This window comes from Trematomus bernacchii, unplaced genomic scaffold, assembly GCF_902827165.1.
Source record: "Trematomus bernacchii unplaced genomic scaffold, fTreBer1.1, whole genome shotgun sequence".
NCBI lineage: Eukaryota > Metazoa > Chordata > Actinopteri > Perciformes > Nototheniidae > Trematomus > Trematomus bernacchii.
This window is the reverse complement of record NW_022987549.1, coordinates 1,692,448-1,711,718: the sequence shown is the minus strand read 5'-3', so window position 1 is coordinate 1,711,718 and position 19,271 is coordinate 1,692,448. Positions and strand designations below refer to the sequence as shown.

General features: G+C 41.5%; 1 protein-coding gene across 4 annotated transcripts; it reads right to left on the bottom strand.

The window, feature by feature from the left end:
• Positions 1 to 893: 893 nt before the first annotated feature.
• LOC117476959 (calponin homology domain-containing protein DDB_G0272472-like) lies at positions 894 to 10,816 on the bottom strand. Of its 4 annotated transcripts, XR_004555305.1 has the most exons (5): positions 10,778 to 10,816; positions 10,187 to 10,263; positions 9,836 to 9,895; positions 3,999 to 6,879; positions 894 to 1,068 (listed from the first exon to the last, which is right to left on the bottom strand). XR_004555305.1 is itself a non-coding variant. In XM_034123642.1 (4 exons), exons 2-4 carry the CDS (start codon positions 10,203 to 10,205, stop codon positions 4,910 to 4,912), a joined length of 2,049 nt encoding a protein of 682 aa, XP_033979533.1. In that variant the 5' UTR covers positions 10,206 to 10,263; positions 10,778 to 10,816; the 3' UTR covers positions 3,209 to 4,909. The 4 variants fall into 4 exon arrangements, 3 of the variants coding, with proteins under 3 accessions (XP_033979533.1, XP_033979534.1, XP_033979535.1); XM_034123642.1 differs by lacking the exon at positions 894 to 1,068 and having other exon boundaries at positions 3,209 to 6,879; XM_034123643.1 differs by lacking the exons at positions 894 to 1,068; positions 10,778 to 10,816 and adding an exon at positions 10,545 to 10,750 and having other exon boundaries at positions 3,209 to 6,879.
• Positions 10,817 to 19,271: the final 8,455 nt, after the last annotated feature.

Sequence of the window (19,271 nt, the reverse complement as noted above, 5' to 3'; positions counted from 1 at the left end):
AAAGTCAGAAGTCAAGATTATGTCTTATCAAGCCAAAATCATTTTCTGATCAAAAGTAAAAAGTCAAGTCTAAATTCAGACTTTTTTTTAAAACCAAAACTCCCAAAAAAAATGTTAAGAAAGCGTCAAGCCAAAATGTCCTGAGTGACGCAAACAGTTTAAATGGTTAATCTAGAAGCTGTTGAATCACAAAGTGAAGAGGTTTGGATGATAATTGGAAATGCTTGCAGCCTGCAGTTTCTCTCACCACCACCGAGGGGTGCATTCTCTCCTCACAGTACGTATCACCACCCCCACTGATGTATTACATTTTCAAATGTTGTAGAAGGGTAGACAAACTTTTACAATTCAAGGTTTGTATTCAAAACGTTACCAAAGTGAATTATACTATACATGCATTAGTAGCATTACATCTCCAGGACAACTGGGAAAACTCTACTCTTTCAAAACAACATTTAAAACAACATGTAAAAACGCATTTGTGTGTAATGAGGTAACATGAACACAATGAAATTATAATGATGTATTTATTGAACCAACAATGGACTTCACATGATACTAAAACAAATGAATGATTATAACAGAAATGGGACTCATAGTGGATTCACACTGCACAAACAGCAGTCAGGCTGCAGGTCATTCAACAGGAACCCCAACACTTTGAGAACAAGCTGCTCACAGACAGGGCGCCATCTTGTGGCAGCACATGCTCTACATATTGAGAGATATATGTAAATAAAACAAAGGATGACACAAAACAATGTTGGTGCCGTTAAGTAGTGGCAGTGACTGACTGATTAACACAAGTCCATGAACATGAACACTCTTATTCAACTCAAAACCACGGAGTAATTTGCAATACTGTCTATTCTAACAAAACAATTTTTTTTCAATCAATCCCCCTGTCCTGGTGAGCTCCCCTTTATGCTTCCCTGCTCCCCTACACCACCCAGTGTTCAGGAGAATATTACAACAGATTAACAAATAAAACATACAGATAAAATGGCTGCAACAAAGATAACATGTATTTATGATCACTCACTGAAACTTGGCTGATACTCAAACAAGCTTAAATGAGTCAACGTCACCTTTATTGTCAACTCCTCTATTTGTGTTACACAGACAGGGGGATCGAAATTCTGTTTCTCACCATCCCAAAGAATACAAATATATACAAAGAAATATATACATACTGTACATACACACCTTTACACCCACTTCACAGACACAAATCTACATATACACACATTTAGAGGCAAGTTTAGTGCTTAAAACAGATAAAGTCATTATCGTGGGTGACTTCAATATTCATGTTGACAACAATAAAGATAGCTTTACTATTGCATTTAACCCTCTATTAAACACATGTAAAATGTGTGATATCGGGCTACATCAATAATTTGTGATTGATTAATTAAACATTTTCCATAGCAGGATTGATTTAATACATGTATTTACTCACTGAAAAGTACACCATGTTATAAAGACGCACCTACACCAACTAATCTGTACATTACTGAATTCATTTTACCATAAAACAGACAACGTTTAATCTGCACCTCGAGGTTTGGTTCAACTATTGACAATTAAAAAGTAAAACATTCTATTACAGCTGGTTAAAAAACATGATGCATAGAAACACAACTATGGGATGGATTATGCAAAATACTCACAAAGTGGAAATGTCTCAATGAGTGGCCTGATGGACCCTGTTGAGAATGATCATTCTGAAATCTGCTGTTCAGTGATGATCATGAGTCAGTGTGAAGATCAGAGGATGGTGCACCCGCCTTCGTCTTTCTGTCCATCATTAAGGCTTTTGTTACTCAGTGCATATTCAAGGCTTTTCTTCACTTGTTCTATTTCCTTCAAGCGCTTGCATATATCCTTGTTTTCTTCAGCTTTTTTTCTGGCCTCCTCTTCATGTTTCAGCTTCATTTTTTTCATATTTTTCCTCCATTAGTTGTATCTTCTCCTCCTGTTCTCTTCTCTTTCCATCTTCTTCTTTTCTCAGTAGTTCATGTTTTTCTTTTTCCTGCTCGTACTCCTCTTGTCGTCTCTTTTCATGTTCTTGTTGTTGTTTGATCCGAGCTGCTTCTCTCTCTTCCCATTCTTCTTTGTGCTTCTTGATCTCTTCTTTAGTCTGCTCCAACACCGCACTCACAACTTTGTTCTCCCATTCCTTTCGTTGAATTTCTTCCTGCCTTTTCATCTCTCCTTTTCTTCTCTCGTTCCTTGTTGATATTTCCGTCCATTTCTTGAAGTTGTCTGGCTCGCTTCTGCTCAATTTCGAGTCTCTCTCTTTTAATTTTTCTCTACCAAATACTATAGAAAATGTCACAACTCAAAAATAAAAAATGTAAATGCAGAATTCTGAAAAAAGTCAGAATTTTGACTTTTTTTCCCAAAATTCTGAAAAAAGACTAAATTCCCCTTGTGCTTAACCTAACTGAAAAAAAAATGCTCTGATGTCTTTAGAGGATAAAAATATTCTCCTAAAAAAACGAACCTAATATTAGATGTTATTATTATTATCAACCACTTTCACCGAGTTAAATCTTTATACCAATTTCAGTCCTGATCATAACTACCAAATACTCTTTGAATGCAAGTCTATGTACATAATATTTAAAATCATAAAATCTCTTGTATATAAACATTTTTGTGAATTGTCAAATTAAAAAAATACTCCCACATTAAAGGACATACATTCCCCAAGTAATGGAATAATGTCAGAGTTTTGACATTTTTCCAGAAATAGGAAAAAAGTCAAATTGTGACTTTTTATCAAAACTCTGTTACAAAAAATGTTGTTCATTCTCTAATTATTGAAAAATAAGAATGCATAAAACCAAAAATGTCCTGAGTGACGCACACAGTTTAAATGGTTCATATAGAAGCTGTTGAATCACATAGTTAAGAGGGTTGGATGATAATTAGAAATGCTTGCAGCCTGCAGTTTCTCTCACCACCACCGAGGGGTGCATTCTCTCCTCACAGTACATCAACACCCCCACTGATGTATTACATTTTCAAATGTTGTAGAAGGGTAGAAAAACTTTTACAATTCAAGGTTTGTTTTCAAAACGTTACCAAAGTAAAGTATATGTTCTAAACATGCATTCACAACATTACGTCTCCAGGACAACTGGGAAGAATCTATTATTCTATTATTGCATTTGTGTGCAATGAGGTAACATGAACACAATGAAATTAGAATGATGTATTTATTCAGAATCAGAAATCCTTTTGTAGTCCCACAGCGGGGAAATGTACATTGTTACAGCAAAAGTGGCATAGCAGGTAAATGGGTAAAGGGTATGTAATAACACAGAATAAGCTAACATGTTAATATATAGAAGAAAACACACATTACCTATACCAGAATATAAATAAAGACAAATAAGTAGGTAAGTGCACATCCATGGCTAAAAATGATGAACTTCAGAACTTATTGACACACAAAAAGAAATGTTGGGACATTCATTACAATGATGGTTTCACATAAAGGTGATTAGTGCACAGTATTTCAAGAGAAGTGTCTTTATGGCACATCATTGAACAGAAACCCCAACACTTTGAGAACAAGCTGCTCACAGACAGGGCGACATCTTGTGGCCGCACATGCTCTACATATTGAGAGGTATATGTAAATAAAACAAAGGATGACACAAAAAATGTTTGGCAAATGTGGCAGTGACTGATTAATTAACACAAGTCCATGAACACACTTACTGAGATGACATGTTCGACTCAAAACCACTGAGTAAATAGCAATACTGTCTATTCTGATCATATAAAAACAAAATAAAAACCATTTCAATCAACCCCCCTGTCCTGGTGAGCTCCCCTTTATGCTTCCCTGCTCCTCTACACCACCCAGTGTTCAGGAGAATATTACAACAGATTAACAAATAAAACATACAGATAAAATGGCTGCAACAAAGATAACATGTATTTATGATCACTCACTGAAACTTGGCTGATACTCAAACAACATGTCAGCTTAAATGAGTCAAAGTCAACTGTATTGTCAATTCCTCTATTCGGGAATACAAATATATAAAAAGAAATATATACATACACTCCTTTACACCCACTTATACGTGTATATATGGAAACAAATATACATATACACACATTTAGAGGTAATAATACAGATAAGACACAACAGTAAATATATAAAAAAATAACGGATGAGAGGCCACTCCACCCAGTCACATTAATACTCATATTCCTCGAGGAACAGGCGGTGGAGCTGCAGCCATCTTTGATTCTACTTATCAATCCTACATGAAAATCTAAACTCCTTTGAAAGCCTTGTTCTCAGTCTTTCAACCTGGAAAACACTGCAGCCATTCTAACTTGTTGCAGTGTATCGGGCCCCAGGTCCTTATTCAGAATTCCTATCAGAATTTTCTCAAGTTTGATGCTTAAAATAGATAAAGTCATTATCCTGGCTGACTTTAATATTCATTTTGACAACGGTAAAAATAGCCTTTCTATTGCATTTAATTCTCTACTAAACAAATGTAAAATGTGTGATATTGGGCTATATATCGATTGAACATTTACAGTAGCAGGATTGATTTCATACATCTATTTACTCACTGAATAGCACACCATGTTAAAAAGACACACCTTCACCAACTGATCTGTACATTACTGAAGTTAGTTTACTTTAAGTCCATGAAACAGACAACGTTTAATCTGCACCGTGAAGTTTGGTTCAAGTATTGACTTGACTATTAAAAAGTAAAAACATTCTACTAACAAAAATACTCACAAAGTGGAAATGTCTCAGAGTGGCCTGATGGATCCTGTTTGAGAATTATCATCCAGAAATCTGCTGTTCATGAAGAGGACATGATGCTCTATCGGGTGACGTGATGATGAGTCACTATGAAGATCAGAGGATGGTGCACTTGCCTTTCTTTTTCAGTTTTTGTCTAGGTCTTTTGATTTCTTTTTTTAGATCAGTGTTTTCTTCAGCTTGTTTTCTGGCCTCCTCTTGATATTTCAATTCCATTTTTTCCAGTTCTTTTTCATAATTTTCCTCCATTTGTTTTATCTCCTCCTCCTGTTCTCTTCTCTTCCTGTCTTCTTCTTTTCTTAGTCGTTCATGGTTTTCTTTTTCCTGCTCGTATTCGTCATGCAACCTTAGAAGTGTTGTTTGCTCCTCTAGTCGTATCTTTTCATTTTCTTCTTGTTGTCTGATCCGCGCTGCTTTAATCTCCTCCTCCCATTTTGCTTTTTGCTTTTTTATCTCTTCTTTGTTCTGCTCTCTTTCTCCGGCAAGTTTTTTCTCCCACTCCATTCGTTGAATTTCTTCCTGCCTTTCTTTCTCCTTCTCCTCTTTCACTCTCTTCTCCTCATCTCTCCTTCTCTCCTCTCGTTCATTGGTGATATTTTCCTCCATTTCTTGAAGCTGTCTGTCTCTCCTCTTCTCACTTTCGTCTCTCTCTTCTTTCATTCTTCTCTTCACTGCTTCCATTTCCTCCCTGTGTTTTCGTTGCAGCTCCTCCCTCTCTCTCTGCATTTCTTCTTCCTTCTCCTTCAGGATCTTCTCCATTTCCTTCTTTATGGCCGCCTCGGCCTCTTGAAACATCTCTGAGGTGAAGCAGCTGCCGCCATTTTCCTTCAGCATTTTGTCGGTCTTCTCCATCAGCTCTCTGACTTGCCTGCGGTTGGTCTGATCTCTGTTATTGAAGACTTGGTATCTCCCTCCACAGTCATGTATCACTTTTTCCAAGTGGGCATCAGATTGTATGTAACTCTCTATTGTTTGACCTTCCAGATCATCTCCTCTGGTGAATATAGGGATGATGAAATCTCCAGATCTCTTGCCAAAAAATGTTTTGATCAGTTCCACAGTGTCTTTTTCCTCCTGGGTAAATCGGCCGATTGACAGCACCAGTAAGAACACATGAGGTCCAGGAGACAACAAGCTGATGCATTTCAGCATCTCCTCTTGAACTTCATCATTGGACAGTGTTGTGTCAAACAGACCGGGGGTGTCCACCACAGCGACAGGACGTCCATCAATCTTTCCTGTTGCTTTCTTGCAAAACTTGGTCACTGACTTTGGGCTGGCAATAGATTCAAATTGTTTTCTGCCCAAAATGGTGTTTCCAGTTGCACTCTTCCCACTGCCAGTCTTCCCAATCAGCACCATCCTGAGACACTCTCTGTTCTGACTTTCATCAACATCTCCCTCCTGACTTTTCTTTTTAACGTCCTGCTGTTCAGCTTTAAGTTTTCTGTTAGTGTTATCCAGCTCCACAACCTTCTCCATCTGAGCCTTGGTGAACATTTCCTTTGTAAAGCTCCTTGATCCTTTACCTCTCATCTCTAGCACAGCATCCAACAGCTCTGGGATCTGCTGCTGGTTCTTGATGTTGAGAACAACATGTCTTCCTCCACATCTCTGACGGAGCTCCTGGAGGTCCTTGTTCTCCTTTAGAAAGTTAACAACAGCTGGAGCTGTAGGATCTGACTCCACAGTGAACAGAATCAAGGTGAAGTCGTTGACTCGAGAGCTGAATGTCTTCTGGAGGGTCTCTATCTCTCCCTTGTCTTCATCAGTGAGGGGACCCACAGGTAGGACCAGGATGAAGGCATGGACGCCTTCAGGATCACAGAGGGAGATACACCTGAATGATTCCTCCATCACTTCCTCCTGAGGTGTTCCACACAAAGCAGGGAGCTCCACCAGGGAAACCCTCTGTCCACACACCTCTCCCTGATGTTTAACACACTCTGAGGAGTTGGAGACTGAAGGAAGCTCTCTCTGACCTAAAATGGCCTCGGCTGCTGAAGTCTTCCCTGCTTCTTTCCTCCCACACAGAACCAGGTTTAAAGCTGGTTTGTCCTCAGAAACTGAAAAGGAAAACACAGAATTAGAAAAATGACTCTTCAACAAAAAACTAAATTGGGTAATTAACAGGGTTGGGAGGGTTACTTACATGTAAATGTAATCAGTTACTGATTACTGAATACATGGCTCTGAAAGTAATCCGAATATAGTTACGTGTCTTAAAAAAGTAACGTAATCAGATTACTTTTAGATTACTTTTGGATTACTTTCTTTTTGGTATGTTTTGGTGTACAGGAGACACAAAAAGCAAAAGGAAACTAAACGTGTTTTTACTGTTTTAATGGCTTATCAAGAGCACAACTGAAACATAACATCTGAAACGATGTAAGAACATAATACACTTTTTGGGGATGCAGCTTGGGATGTGAGGAGTGAGGGACACGGCTTAGAACGGGCGTGTCGCCTTCTGTCCTGCCAGTGTTGGCAGGACATGAATTAAAATGTCAAACTCGGACTTAATTTTAAGGACATTTCGGCCAGGGGTGGAGAGCTATATTTGTTTAAGCACCGGATTGGCAAAACAGGAGAGTGTGTGCACCAGTCTGCCTTGATCTATGAATTCATGTCCGTGACACTCACAGTATCTGCTGCCCACAGCTGTTTTATAGAAGGAAAACCTCCTTCACTTCATGAAATCTCTGCGGCACCAGGAGGCAGCGGGAGGGTTAACTCAGCCTCTGAGAAGAGGAGCGTGCAGTGCCTTTCACACACCGCCTTCACTGTGTTTACCTTCAGAATCATTAGAAAGGCTAACGAGCGACCGCAGGCTGATGTGTTTTAAACCACACACACACACACACACACACACACACACACACACACACACACACACACACACACACACACACACACAGACACACACACACACACACACACACACACACACACACACACACACACACACACACACACACACACACACACACACAACACACACACACACACACACACACACACACACACATCACACACACACACACACACACACAACACACACACCACACACACATCACACACACACACACACACACACACACACACACACACACACACACACACACACACACACACACACACACACACACACACACACACCACACACACACACACACACACACACACACACACACACACACACACACTTTTGTTCCTCCATGTTTCGTGGTTATTGTTTCACTGAGCGGACCCGCAAATTCTTTTCAAACGCTCCCTTTTTTGGTCCATCTGCGGCGGTAATAGGTTTTGTGCGCTGTGATGATTCGGCTGTACCTTTAGTAATGAATATTAAATGTTGTGAGGAAATCTTTCCACCAATAATTCCAATAAGTAATCCAAAATGTATTCACTTCAGGTTTACGAAAGTAACTGTAATCAGATTACTCGTTTTTCAAATGTAACGCGAGCTGAATACAGTTACTTGATTTTTGTATTCTGATTACGTAACCCCGTTACATGTATTCCGTTACAACCCAACCCTGGTAATCAACCAATGAAAGGGTAATATATTTTAAAAGGTGGACTTGAGTAAATAGCCGCGTTCACACCGGAGTACTTTTCCCCGTACTTTTCGCGTTTAGTTCCGTTAGTACCCCTTATGTCGCGTTCACACCAAAAAGAGCACTTAATCTCGGGAACTTTTACCCCCATTTTTAGTGCCTGCTGAGAGATGGTCATTTCCTGGGGGAAAAAAGTGCCCCAGTTCTGATTGGCTGGGCGAATTGCAAACCGCGCCCCGTAAAACTCTGAAATGTTTTGTAGAGCTGCCATTTTATTTGCTCGCTACATAAACCCAGCGCACCAACGGAGAGTAGTTTGTTTTGAAAGCAGTTATTGCAAGCATCAATAAATCATCGGAGCGGTGGAGTGATGAGGAGGTGTCGGCGCTTCTGGAAATCTACGCCGAGGACGCGACCCAGAGAATGCTACTGAAGCCAGTACCCAACTCCAAAATGTTCGAGCGCTGTTCGAAAAAGTTACTCGAGCTGGGAATCGTGCACAGCGCCACGGCACGCCGGCTAAAAATAAAGAAACTCAGGCAGGACTACAAAAAAATGAAAGGCTATAATAACAAGAGTGGTAACGACCGGAAGACCAGTAAATGGTACGAGCGCTTGGATGCTCTGCTAGGCCACAGACCTTCATTCTCCGGGACAGCATCGACCTTCGATTCGGGCACGATGGTGTGGGAGGCCGCTCAAACGGCGGATTCAGTGGCCAACGATGACGACCACGACGAAGGTAAAATCAACTACATGCACTTAAGGCTTTTTAACTGCCTTTGATGCTGAAGCAGCTTTGCGATTATAGCATTCGACGGGTGGCGGCTCCGGATTTGTGTCGGAGGCCTAGTTGGCTCAGGCTCAGGCTCAGGCTCAGGCTGCATTAACTCAGTTACAAAGCTGTATAACATGAGCACAAACAGCACAACTTCAGTCGACTCCATCTCCATCATGTCTGAGGTCGGAAGGTAAACAACAGATGCCTAATGTACAGCGAGTGGGTGGGCGTCACAGTATACGCGGGAAGTTTTTCTTCTTCTTCTCTTGTTTTTGTAGCGGATTGCAAACAACTTTAAGGTGCATACCGCCACCTACTGTACTCGCCGTGAAGTGGTTTGTGGCCTGCCAGTAAAGCCAAAGCAGAAGAAGAAGAAGTGACGTCAGCGGCTCATTTGCGTAATCTTCCCTCAGGGAAAAGTACTCCGGTGTGAACGCGATTGGTACTAAGTGCCCTGGGGTAAAAAGTGCCGGGGCACTGAGTGCCGGAACTAAGTACTGCAAAGTACTTGGGGTGAACGCGCCTATTGTGTCAGCTGTTATCTTGAAACTAGCTAAATCAACAGAGAGCTTGCATACATTAAATGGAGAAAACAATGATGGTGTACCCACAATCTACAAAACTGTGATTTTAGATGTTAATTTACATTAAATAATTTGGACTCAGTTCTGTTAAACTCACATTCAGGTGGCAGTAATTCATAGCTGCTGCTCCGCTTCAAAGGTTGCAAATCTGGTAACACTAAAATAAAGCAGAACATTCACAACATATTTCATGAATACTTGAGGAAGCATTGGTTGTTCTTTTTAAATGACGTAAATGTATGTTGTGTAATATATCACAATAAACAGCAGATTCACAGAAATGTTACTAAGGTTCAAGGTTCAAGGTTCTTTATTGTCAATCTGACATAGCTACAGAGTAATTATGCAGTTGAAAATCTTATGTCACAGGCTTGTGTACTTTTGTACTAAAGTACAAAGGTTAGAATTCTTTATATTAATTATCCACAATAATACATTCTGAACTCACCTGTTGATGCTGTCGCCATAATGTCACTGCAGGAACAAATCTACTTCAACAGGAAACCCAATGCTTGGTTAAAGAACCTAGGGAGAGTTTGAAAATAGTTTTGTTGTTAATAAAACAAAACATGCTCTTAACAATCTTTGTTTTAGAGACAATTTTATTTTTAAAATATTGTGAAACAATGACTTCCTAAACTACTCTTATGTTTCTATAAACTGTATATAAGTGAAAAGAAGTTTGTTATAATCATTAGGTTTGACGATGAGTTTGCTTTTAAAAAGAAATCATCTACCAATCTATGTTTTAGTTTCGTATTCATAGCTATAGTGGTGATGTTAGTGGTACAAAGTTAATGTGTTACCAGTGGCGCACCGTGGGGCTTTAGACAGGGCCTTCAGTAAACAATTGAAAAGCACATACAGTACACACACTTTACACGTCTCTGTTCCAGCCAACGCAGCCACGATCTAATAATGCGCACATTATGCCAAACAGTCTCTCCCAACATTGATCAATGAAGTAATCTATTATTAAACTGATGTCATTGTGCACTCTCACGTCGCTCTAAAATGATGAGAATAGTAATGTACTCACCCGTTGTCACGACAGTTGTCACTACTCGATATGCAGCCCTGCCCTATCTGCAGTGCGCATGTGCGAGATGGTCCGCCATATTTGACAACTACATACGGCAACTCTAATAGGACTCTTGACACAGTGGCTTTTGGCAAAGCAGAAAAAGAACACTCAAAAAACTCGACAATATTAATCTGAACGAGAGAGATGAGTTATTGTTATTACAACGTGACTTCACTATTATTGACCAACTCCTTTTATTGGGTCATTTTATTGGGTTAAGTACATTGTCAGAATAAGTGAGAAATTGATTTAACTTCTGTTAGACAGCTACAGTATCATTACATACTGAAGAAATATTGACTGTGAATGTATGCAATATGTATGGCATTCATAATTTATATCTAATTACATTAACTGTGAATGTCCTTCATTTTATTTCAAATCAAATAACAAAATATTTGTATATAGATATTTGAGTCCAATATGGCGGACCATCTCGCACATGCGCACTGGGTCGCCGTGTAGCAACGTGGGGACAGGCGTGAAAAACCCGGTGGTCCCCAGCAGGGAGGAGCGCTGCCCGGCCGCAGGCGAAGGCACAGCGGCGGCGGGCACGAAGTCCTCGGGAGGAAGGAGCCGTGTCCCCGGGAGGAGGGAGCCGTGGACAGGGGAGAGGCCAGACGGGGCGCCGTCGAGGCGAACCGTGAGCCGCGGTTAGAGGTGAGGCCAGGCAGGGTCCCGAAGCGCGCCACCCACGGGCCGATGAAGGCACGGGCGACGTTTCGAAACCGCCGAGGCGAAGGAAGAGGCGAGACGGGGTCCAGACGCGCGTCACCCACGGGCCGAAGCAGGCGTGTGTGACGTCCGAAACCGCCGTCGAGGTGGCGATAAAGCGAGAGGGTCCACACGAGGCCGACCAGACATGGTCGAACCTCCTCTCAGGCACCAGAAAAAGCTCAAAAATTGTCGTCCCGTCCACGAACAAAAACAGGTGGGCGAAATAGCGAGAGGATCCACGCGAGGCCGACCAGACTTGATCGAACCTCCTCTCAGGCACCACAAAAGACAAAAACAAAAACAAAACAGTCGGATGTCGATAGCCGCTGGTAGCTGCTAGTCACCGTCAGCCGTTGCCAGCAGTCGTTGGTAGCTGTTCTCGGCGGCCGTTAGTCGCAGGCCGGACATGCAGCCGCATGTCCCGAATAAACCCGGCACGGTCGCGTATCGGCTCCATGGAAGGCTTGCTGACCCCCAGAGCCGAAAAGCCGTGGAAATGGCGAGCGTCGTCCGCGTCCATTCCGGAGGGCGCACCGAGCCCCAGTCCGCGCACAAGTGGCAGCCACGGACGTCTCCAAAAATCTCCGGCATTTCAAGAAAAACAGTATGTTTTTTGCCGTGTTCGATTCAGTCTCGGAACCTTCGCGAGACTTATGTCAGGGTCACCAATGTAGTGCCGAGAGAAGAAGAAGAAGACGGAGGCGGTGCATCGAAGGTGCAAATCTCAGTTTATTGAGGAGCAGAAATCGACATGCTGTCGGGTTGCAGGATGAGATGATCAGAGAAAGTGCAAGAGACACACACACAGTAGGTACCCCGGAGGTACCGTCAAGATATGTGTCCGTGCGAAACAATACCCCCAACCTGTAGTTCCTGGATTGAATTATGTAACCCCAGTGTATGAATCAGTGATCACTACACATTATACATTTTAAGAATGGCGTTTATCTTTTTTGAGAATGAGTTCTTATTTGATTTATTTGGGTCTACAACAGATGATACAAATGTTTGTGTCAGTAAATGTGTACTAACAGAGGCGGGGGTGTTTGTGAAAATAACGGGGACAGAGCTGCTGTCAGACGATCAGCTGTGCAGCGTCATCACAAACGGACGTCGCTTCACGTGATGCTCCGGAGGAAAGGACGTCCCATTGCTCTTAAAACTAATTTCCCTGCTTCTCGTGGTTTCCTTGCGTCTCTCCATGCTTCCCTGGTGGGAGGGACTAGTCGCAGGGAAACAACGCAAGTGAGGGACGCAAGGAATCCATTTAACCGAAGTGAAACGCAGCCACAAGCCTCGTCTCAATACCCCTCCTCGACTCCTCCTTTCCCTCACTCGCGTCCCTTCCTTGTGTCTTAGCTCCGCCTCCGTAAGATGCGAGCGAGAGACACGAGGAGGTTACGCGAGGACAGAGGAGTCCTCAGGTATTAATTGGGATGTCCTCGTTCACTCAAACGTCACTCTTAAACGACGTCTGTTAATGATGACATGTGCACAGCTGTATCCCCTCTCATTGGGTTTAACTGAATAACCCCTTCGAACCGGCCCATTTATTGTTAAATATGTATTTAAATTATGAATCTTTCTCTTTTTAGTCAAGGAATTCAATGTATGATGGTTGGTCCTGCTTTTGTGTTCCGTTTTGGTGTAAAATGTACATTTCAATAAAATTATAATTATAATAATGTGAAAGCCTTTACTCGGAAAATGTGTGTCCTGTAGATCCCCACATTCACCACAAACCCACATTCAGGACTGTGCATTTAAAATAATTTAACTCCTGAATATTTTAACACAAAACAAAACAAATAATTTGTATTTATCAAGATCTAGCCATTTATGAAATAGCTTTCTTAATAGCTATGTTTTAGTGACGTTCAAGATCATTAAACATGACTTAAATTGTTAGTATAACCTTAAGAAATGAATTGCACATAATAATTCCCACGGAGCTGTGAGCACTTATACATTTATGTGACGCTTTTCCACTCATTCTTCCAGTTCTCCGTTTTCCTGTGTTGAACTACACTTCCGCGTAGTCTGCTCTCGTGTATCCTCCCTTTCGTGTCCTCCCGCACCCCTCCTCCCTCACCTCTCCTCGACTCCTTCGTGTGCATTCAGCCAAGTCCCCAGGAAGTGCGCCGGACTCTGATGAAAATATTCGTGCTGGCCAAACGGCGGTACTACACTTCCTTTTGGTTGCCAGGCCCGGAAACACTTTTTCCCATTGACTTACATGGGGAAAGAGTGGTCTGTAAATCGTTGGATAATTTTTTTTAAACTAAATAAACTACCCAGTATGAACACTTGTATAGCCCTTATTAAAAACATTCGTTCCTCAAGTTGTAAAAATGTGCTAATAACGTTATTCTGAGAGTTATTTCCCTCTGCATTATGAACGCGCATCTAACCCACGGGACCGCGCCGCCCGGCACGTTCATGTTACGTGTTCAGCACTAGTACATGCGTTTATCTTTACCCATGGATGTACAATAAGAACGGACCCATATCGCCTTACTGCCAGCCCACGGAGCTGTAATAATGGATATATTGCACATGTTTGCTGTAATTCATCATTTGTAATTCATCATTTATACTACATGGGCTGTATTATTAAATCTTGTACCGTAAATGTTGTATTAAATAAAGTTAATAGATTAACGATGTAGATTAACGTCCCTGTAGCTTCTTATTGCACTAAGAAGCTTATTGCACTGTATATATATATATACATATATATATATATATACATATATATATATATATATATATATATATATATATATATATATATATATATATATATACAGTGCAATAATTCTTTCATGCTAAATTAAGCTCTGTTGCTTGGATATCACTAGATCCTGTTACAGCGTAATATAAAAGTACATAACGATTGATGTGTAAATTAGCATAATTACTAGCTAACCGCTAGCTGCTAACTGCCGCCTCGTTAATATCCAACACAGTCTCACGGCATTTCGTGTTATAGTCACGACATTAATCTATTGATTCGTGTTCACCAACACGATTTCGCCATTTTTTTCGTGTCACACAGACGATTTTAAAAGCAATGTAAATAATAACAAATTAGAAGGAAAAAGACATTTAAAAAAATACAGATTTCAGTATTCTGACACAGAACGATTTTAGAAGCAATGTATTTATATTGGTAGTGTGTTTCGTGCCTGCACCAAATAATAACAAATTAGAAGGAAAAAAAGATGCCATAAAATACAGATGTCAGTATTCTGAGGCTCTGAGCCATTTCTTTTCCTCACTGACGGCAAAAAAACTCAGACATTATACAATTTAAAATAAAAGGGATAGGGTTAGGCTTAGGGTAAGATATTGAGTAAGAACATGTTTTTATGAACCACACAGCTTCTGGTCTTCCAAGACCCGACCGGACAAAAAGACGTGGTGCAGGCACGAAACATACTACCAATAGAAATACATTGCATTTAAAATCGTTCTGTGTGACACGAAAAAAAGGTGAAAATCGTGTTGGTGAACACGAATCAATAGATTAAATTAATTTCGTGACTAATAACACGAAATGCCGTGAGACTGGGTTGTAATATCAAATCTATCATAACAAACCATTACCATGCTGTCATGAACGTGCGGTGCTGTTACGTGTACGCAAATTGACGTGCTTGATGTGAACGAGCATTTTGGGGGGCATGGTTAAAGTTGCGCATGCGCTATGAGCGCACATACGGGTACTTCTCAGGCATGCCGGGTAATCTGTGACGTTTCGCTCTCTCAAAAGTTGGGCCATTTTATCCTCATGCGCGAATGAGCAACTCTCATAGGAATGAATGAGGCCCCGCCTCCCACGCTGTATCCAGTTCTTATTATACATCCATGATTTCAGCTATTGGGACGTCCTTCAAAATGGCGTGTCTTGATCGATTTCCGGGTCAAGTCCCGGAGGAGGGGAAGAGAGGTCACTACCGATCCGCATCCCTGCCCGATCCGCATCAAAATTATGACTTTTTCCAGAATTCTGAAAAAAGTCAAAATTATTTTAAATGTTCTGATAAAAAAAGTCAGAAGTCAAGATTTTGACTTGTCAAACCAAAATCATTTTCTGATCAAAAGTAAAAAGTCTAAATTCAGACTTTTTTTTATCAAAACTCCCAAAAAAAAGAAAAATGTTTTTCAATCAAAATTATAGAAAAATAAGAAAGCGTCAAACCAAAAATGTCCTGAGTGACGCACACAGTTTAAATGGTTAATATAGAAGCTGTTGAATCACATAGTTAAAGGGCCCATGTCATGGCCATTTCCACTGATCATAATTACATTGTTGAGGTATACTAAAATAGATTTATACTGTGCAATTTTCCAAACTCACATTGGTTTCGCATACAGCATCTCTGTCAAGCATGTGTATTCAGCAGTATTCACTTTCTCCACTAAACGACTCGTTGGAGCTCTTGCCCCCCCCCTCCCTGTGAGCCTAGTGTGCTCCGATTGGTCAGCTCGGCCACTCTGTTCTGATTAGTCAACCACCAGAGAGGCTCCGCCCGCTTTTTTCGGGGAACATCAGTGTAATAATGGCGTCGGTACAGCTGATATTTTATACTAACTAACCGAATTGAACCTACAACTGTTGTTATAGAAGAGTGTGACGGCCCCAGGGCCTTTGTGCAGGTGTGTTGCAGGGCTTACGGTGGGGTGGAGCTGAAGAGGGTAATCAGCGCGATCACGGACACCTCCGTAGCCGGTGCTATTAATCCCAGCGGCCCGGAGTCTCTCTCCAAAGCGGCTGCAGAAGGACGAACTGAGCGACCCTCTCCCCTCGACCACCTATCTCTGCATTTACCACAATAAATGTGCCATGGTTTTGTAAACTCGTGTATGTCTCCTTGTCTTTCCGTTGTGGCCTACGAGCCGACATAACAAAGAGTAAGTTATTTTTACCTGTAATAAACTACTACTGTTTGATGAGAAATCAAATCATGGTTTGCTAATATATGAATTCAGGGAAGAAAGGATAGGCCTACTAAGTATTTCCATTAAATTTTATTTTTAGAAATGTACAAAATGAACATAAATATACATATATACACGGTATATCATCCATTCCTCCTCCTCTTGCCTGCGCACAGCCGGTGCGGTGCGGTGCCTTTTAGCACGAGGCCTCAGTAGTAGTAGAAGTCCCGTCCCCGTCATGGATTGTCCGCCAGGATCTGGCTGGACGAAATCAAATGCAAATCACAAAATATTAGAGAAACTTAGTTGTTTTAGATTCGTTAGTAGTAGTTGTGTAATGAACAGCTTGCCTGCTAATATGCTAACCTAGCTTTGTTTACCTTGGTAGCTAACACGATATGAACGTTAGCTTGGAGGAAAGGCAACTATAATGCAGTGTAATAAAACTACTATGAACAAAAGCTAGTGGTTCATATTAGGCTAGCAATAACGTGTTTATAATTGCAATCGTATACGGGTATTCTGCTACCATACAATGTAACTTGCATGAATACATTGTTTTGCGCTAGCATACAGCTAGCCTCGTTAGCTACATGCAGTATATGTACTGTCACAATGTACGGTAAATCACCCGGACTATACTGTATGAGTATTCCGTGTGTGTGACTGCAGACATTCTCCTGCCATGACAAACATGTAAGGCCATCTGCTGACATTGTAGTTGATATATTTAAACGCTAGCAACGTAGCATCACAAAAATGTTTTTTCCGACCAAATCTAGCTCTAGCTCCGTGTGTTAGATCGGTTGCATACACGCTACGCCAGCTGTAATTACGTTTCGCGACTGACCGCACGGCAAATCACCCGGAGTATACTGTCAATAGGTATTTTGTGTGTGAATGCAGACATTCTCCTGCTATGAGATACATGTATGCAAGGCCATCTGCTGATATTAGAGTTGATATATGGAAACTCTAGCAACTTAGTTAGCACAGTTAGCACTTTGTCAATGGCTTAGCAGTCCAACACAGTTTACACATTTAAACAGTCTTGTTTGATAAATACTAGGGCTGTCAAGTTAACGCGTTAATAACGCGTTAACGCAAAAAAAAATTAACGCCACTAATTATTTTAACGCGATTAACGCATGTGTATTTTTTGTCCTCGGCCGCCGTAGTTTCAGAGCGCATCGAGTGTAAAATACCATCGACAAGCTGATGCTGACAGCCCCGCTCCTGCCGCCCGCTTGTGGCAGACCACACTTCCACGCTCACTGGCAGGCCCGGACTGGCCATCGGGAGGACCGGGAGGGAGTGTGTATGTGTGGCGCGACTCGCGCGAGCGAGGCACACCTACGTGTTGTTGTTAGCATCTGGTGCTAGCTAGCTGCGCTAACGGATATAAGGAGCTGTTTCAATGACATTTCGCCGACAACTGCGCCGAGCACTTGACTTTATGCAGGTAGCCAGACAGTGGGACATTGTACGAAAAGTCAGCGCAACATTATTGCAGCGTCCAGGCAGCTCCCATTCGAGCATATATGCCTTGAGCTGCACATAGCTCAACGATCCATCACAGTGTCTCCACACACACACACACACACACACACACACACACACACACACACACACACACACAACACACACACACACACACACACACACACACACACACACACACACACACACACACACACACACACACACACACACACACACACACACACACACACACACACACAGTATTATTGTATGAGAGAGGTTCTAGGTTGAATTGAAGCGAATATTTGTAATGTTCAGAGGTTGTTGTGTTTAATATTCATGAGAATATTTGTCATTGTTCAAATGATAATAAACAAACATATAAAGCATATTTGTCCACTCATATGTTGATAAGAGTATTAAAAACTTGAAAGATATCCCTCTAAGGTACATTTAGAACAGATACAAAATGTGCGATTAATTTGCGATTAATGGCGATTAACTATGGACAATCATGCGATTAATCGCGATTAAATATTTTAATCGACTGACAGCCCTAATAAATACACAAATAACAATGCAAACTTACAGGTTGTATACCCGGATCTTCCCCTGCTCCAAACGGTCCAAACAAGCTGTGCATATCCGGCCTCAAACTGGGCAATGTTTTGGAAGCTTTCGTCTGTGAAATGCCGGTTCTTCGAACCTCTGGAGGAGGAACACGCCGCTGCTGGTGTGGCCATAGCTCTTCGGGATTGGTCCATTTCGTTCCGGGTACCGCATGACATCAGGCGGTACCCGGAAGAATCAAATGGGCAGTGACGTATCTCCAACGAGGCGTTTTGGGGAGGTATTTTCTGTGTTAGAGTTTTACTCGCTACAGGGTGTACTTTGAGGGTTTTGACTCTGCACACCGTTTACATGCATAAAAACCTTCATAACACACAAGGGGACGGGTAATAACCGGAAAAGCATGACATGGGAGCTTTAAGAGGTTTGGATGATAATTAGAAATGCTTGCAGCCTGCAGTTTCTCTCACCACCACCGAGGGGTGCATTCTCTCCTCACAGTAGATCAACATCACCACTGACGTATTACATTCTCAATTGTTGTAGAAGGGTAGACACACTTTTACAATTCAAGGTTTGTATTCAAAACTTTACCAAAGTAAAGTATATGTTCTATACATGCATTCACAGCATTACGTCTCCAGGACAACTGGGAAAACTCTATTATTCTATTATTGCATTTGTGTGCAATGAGGTAACATGAACACAATGAAATTAGAATTATGTATTTATTCAG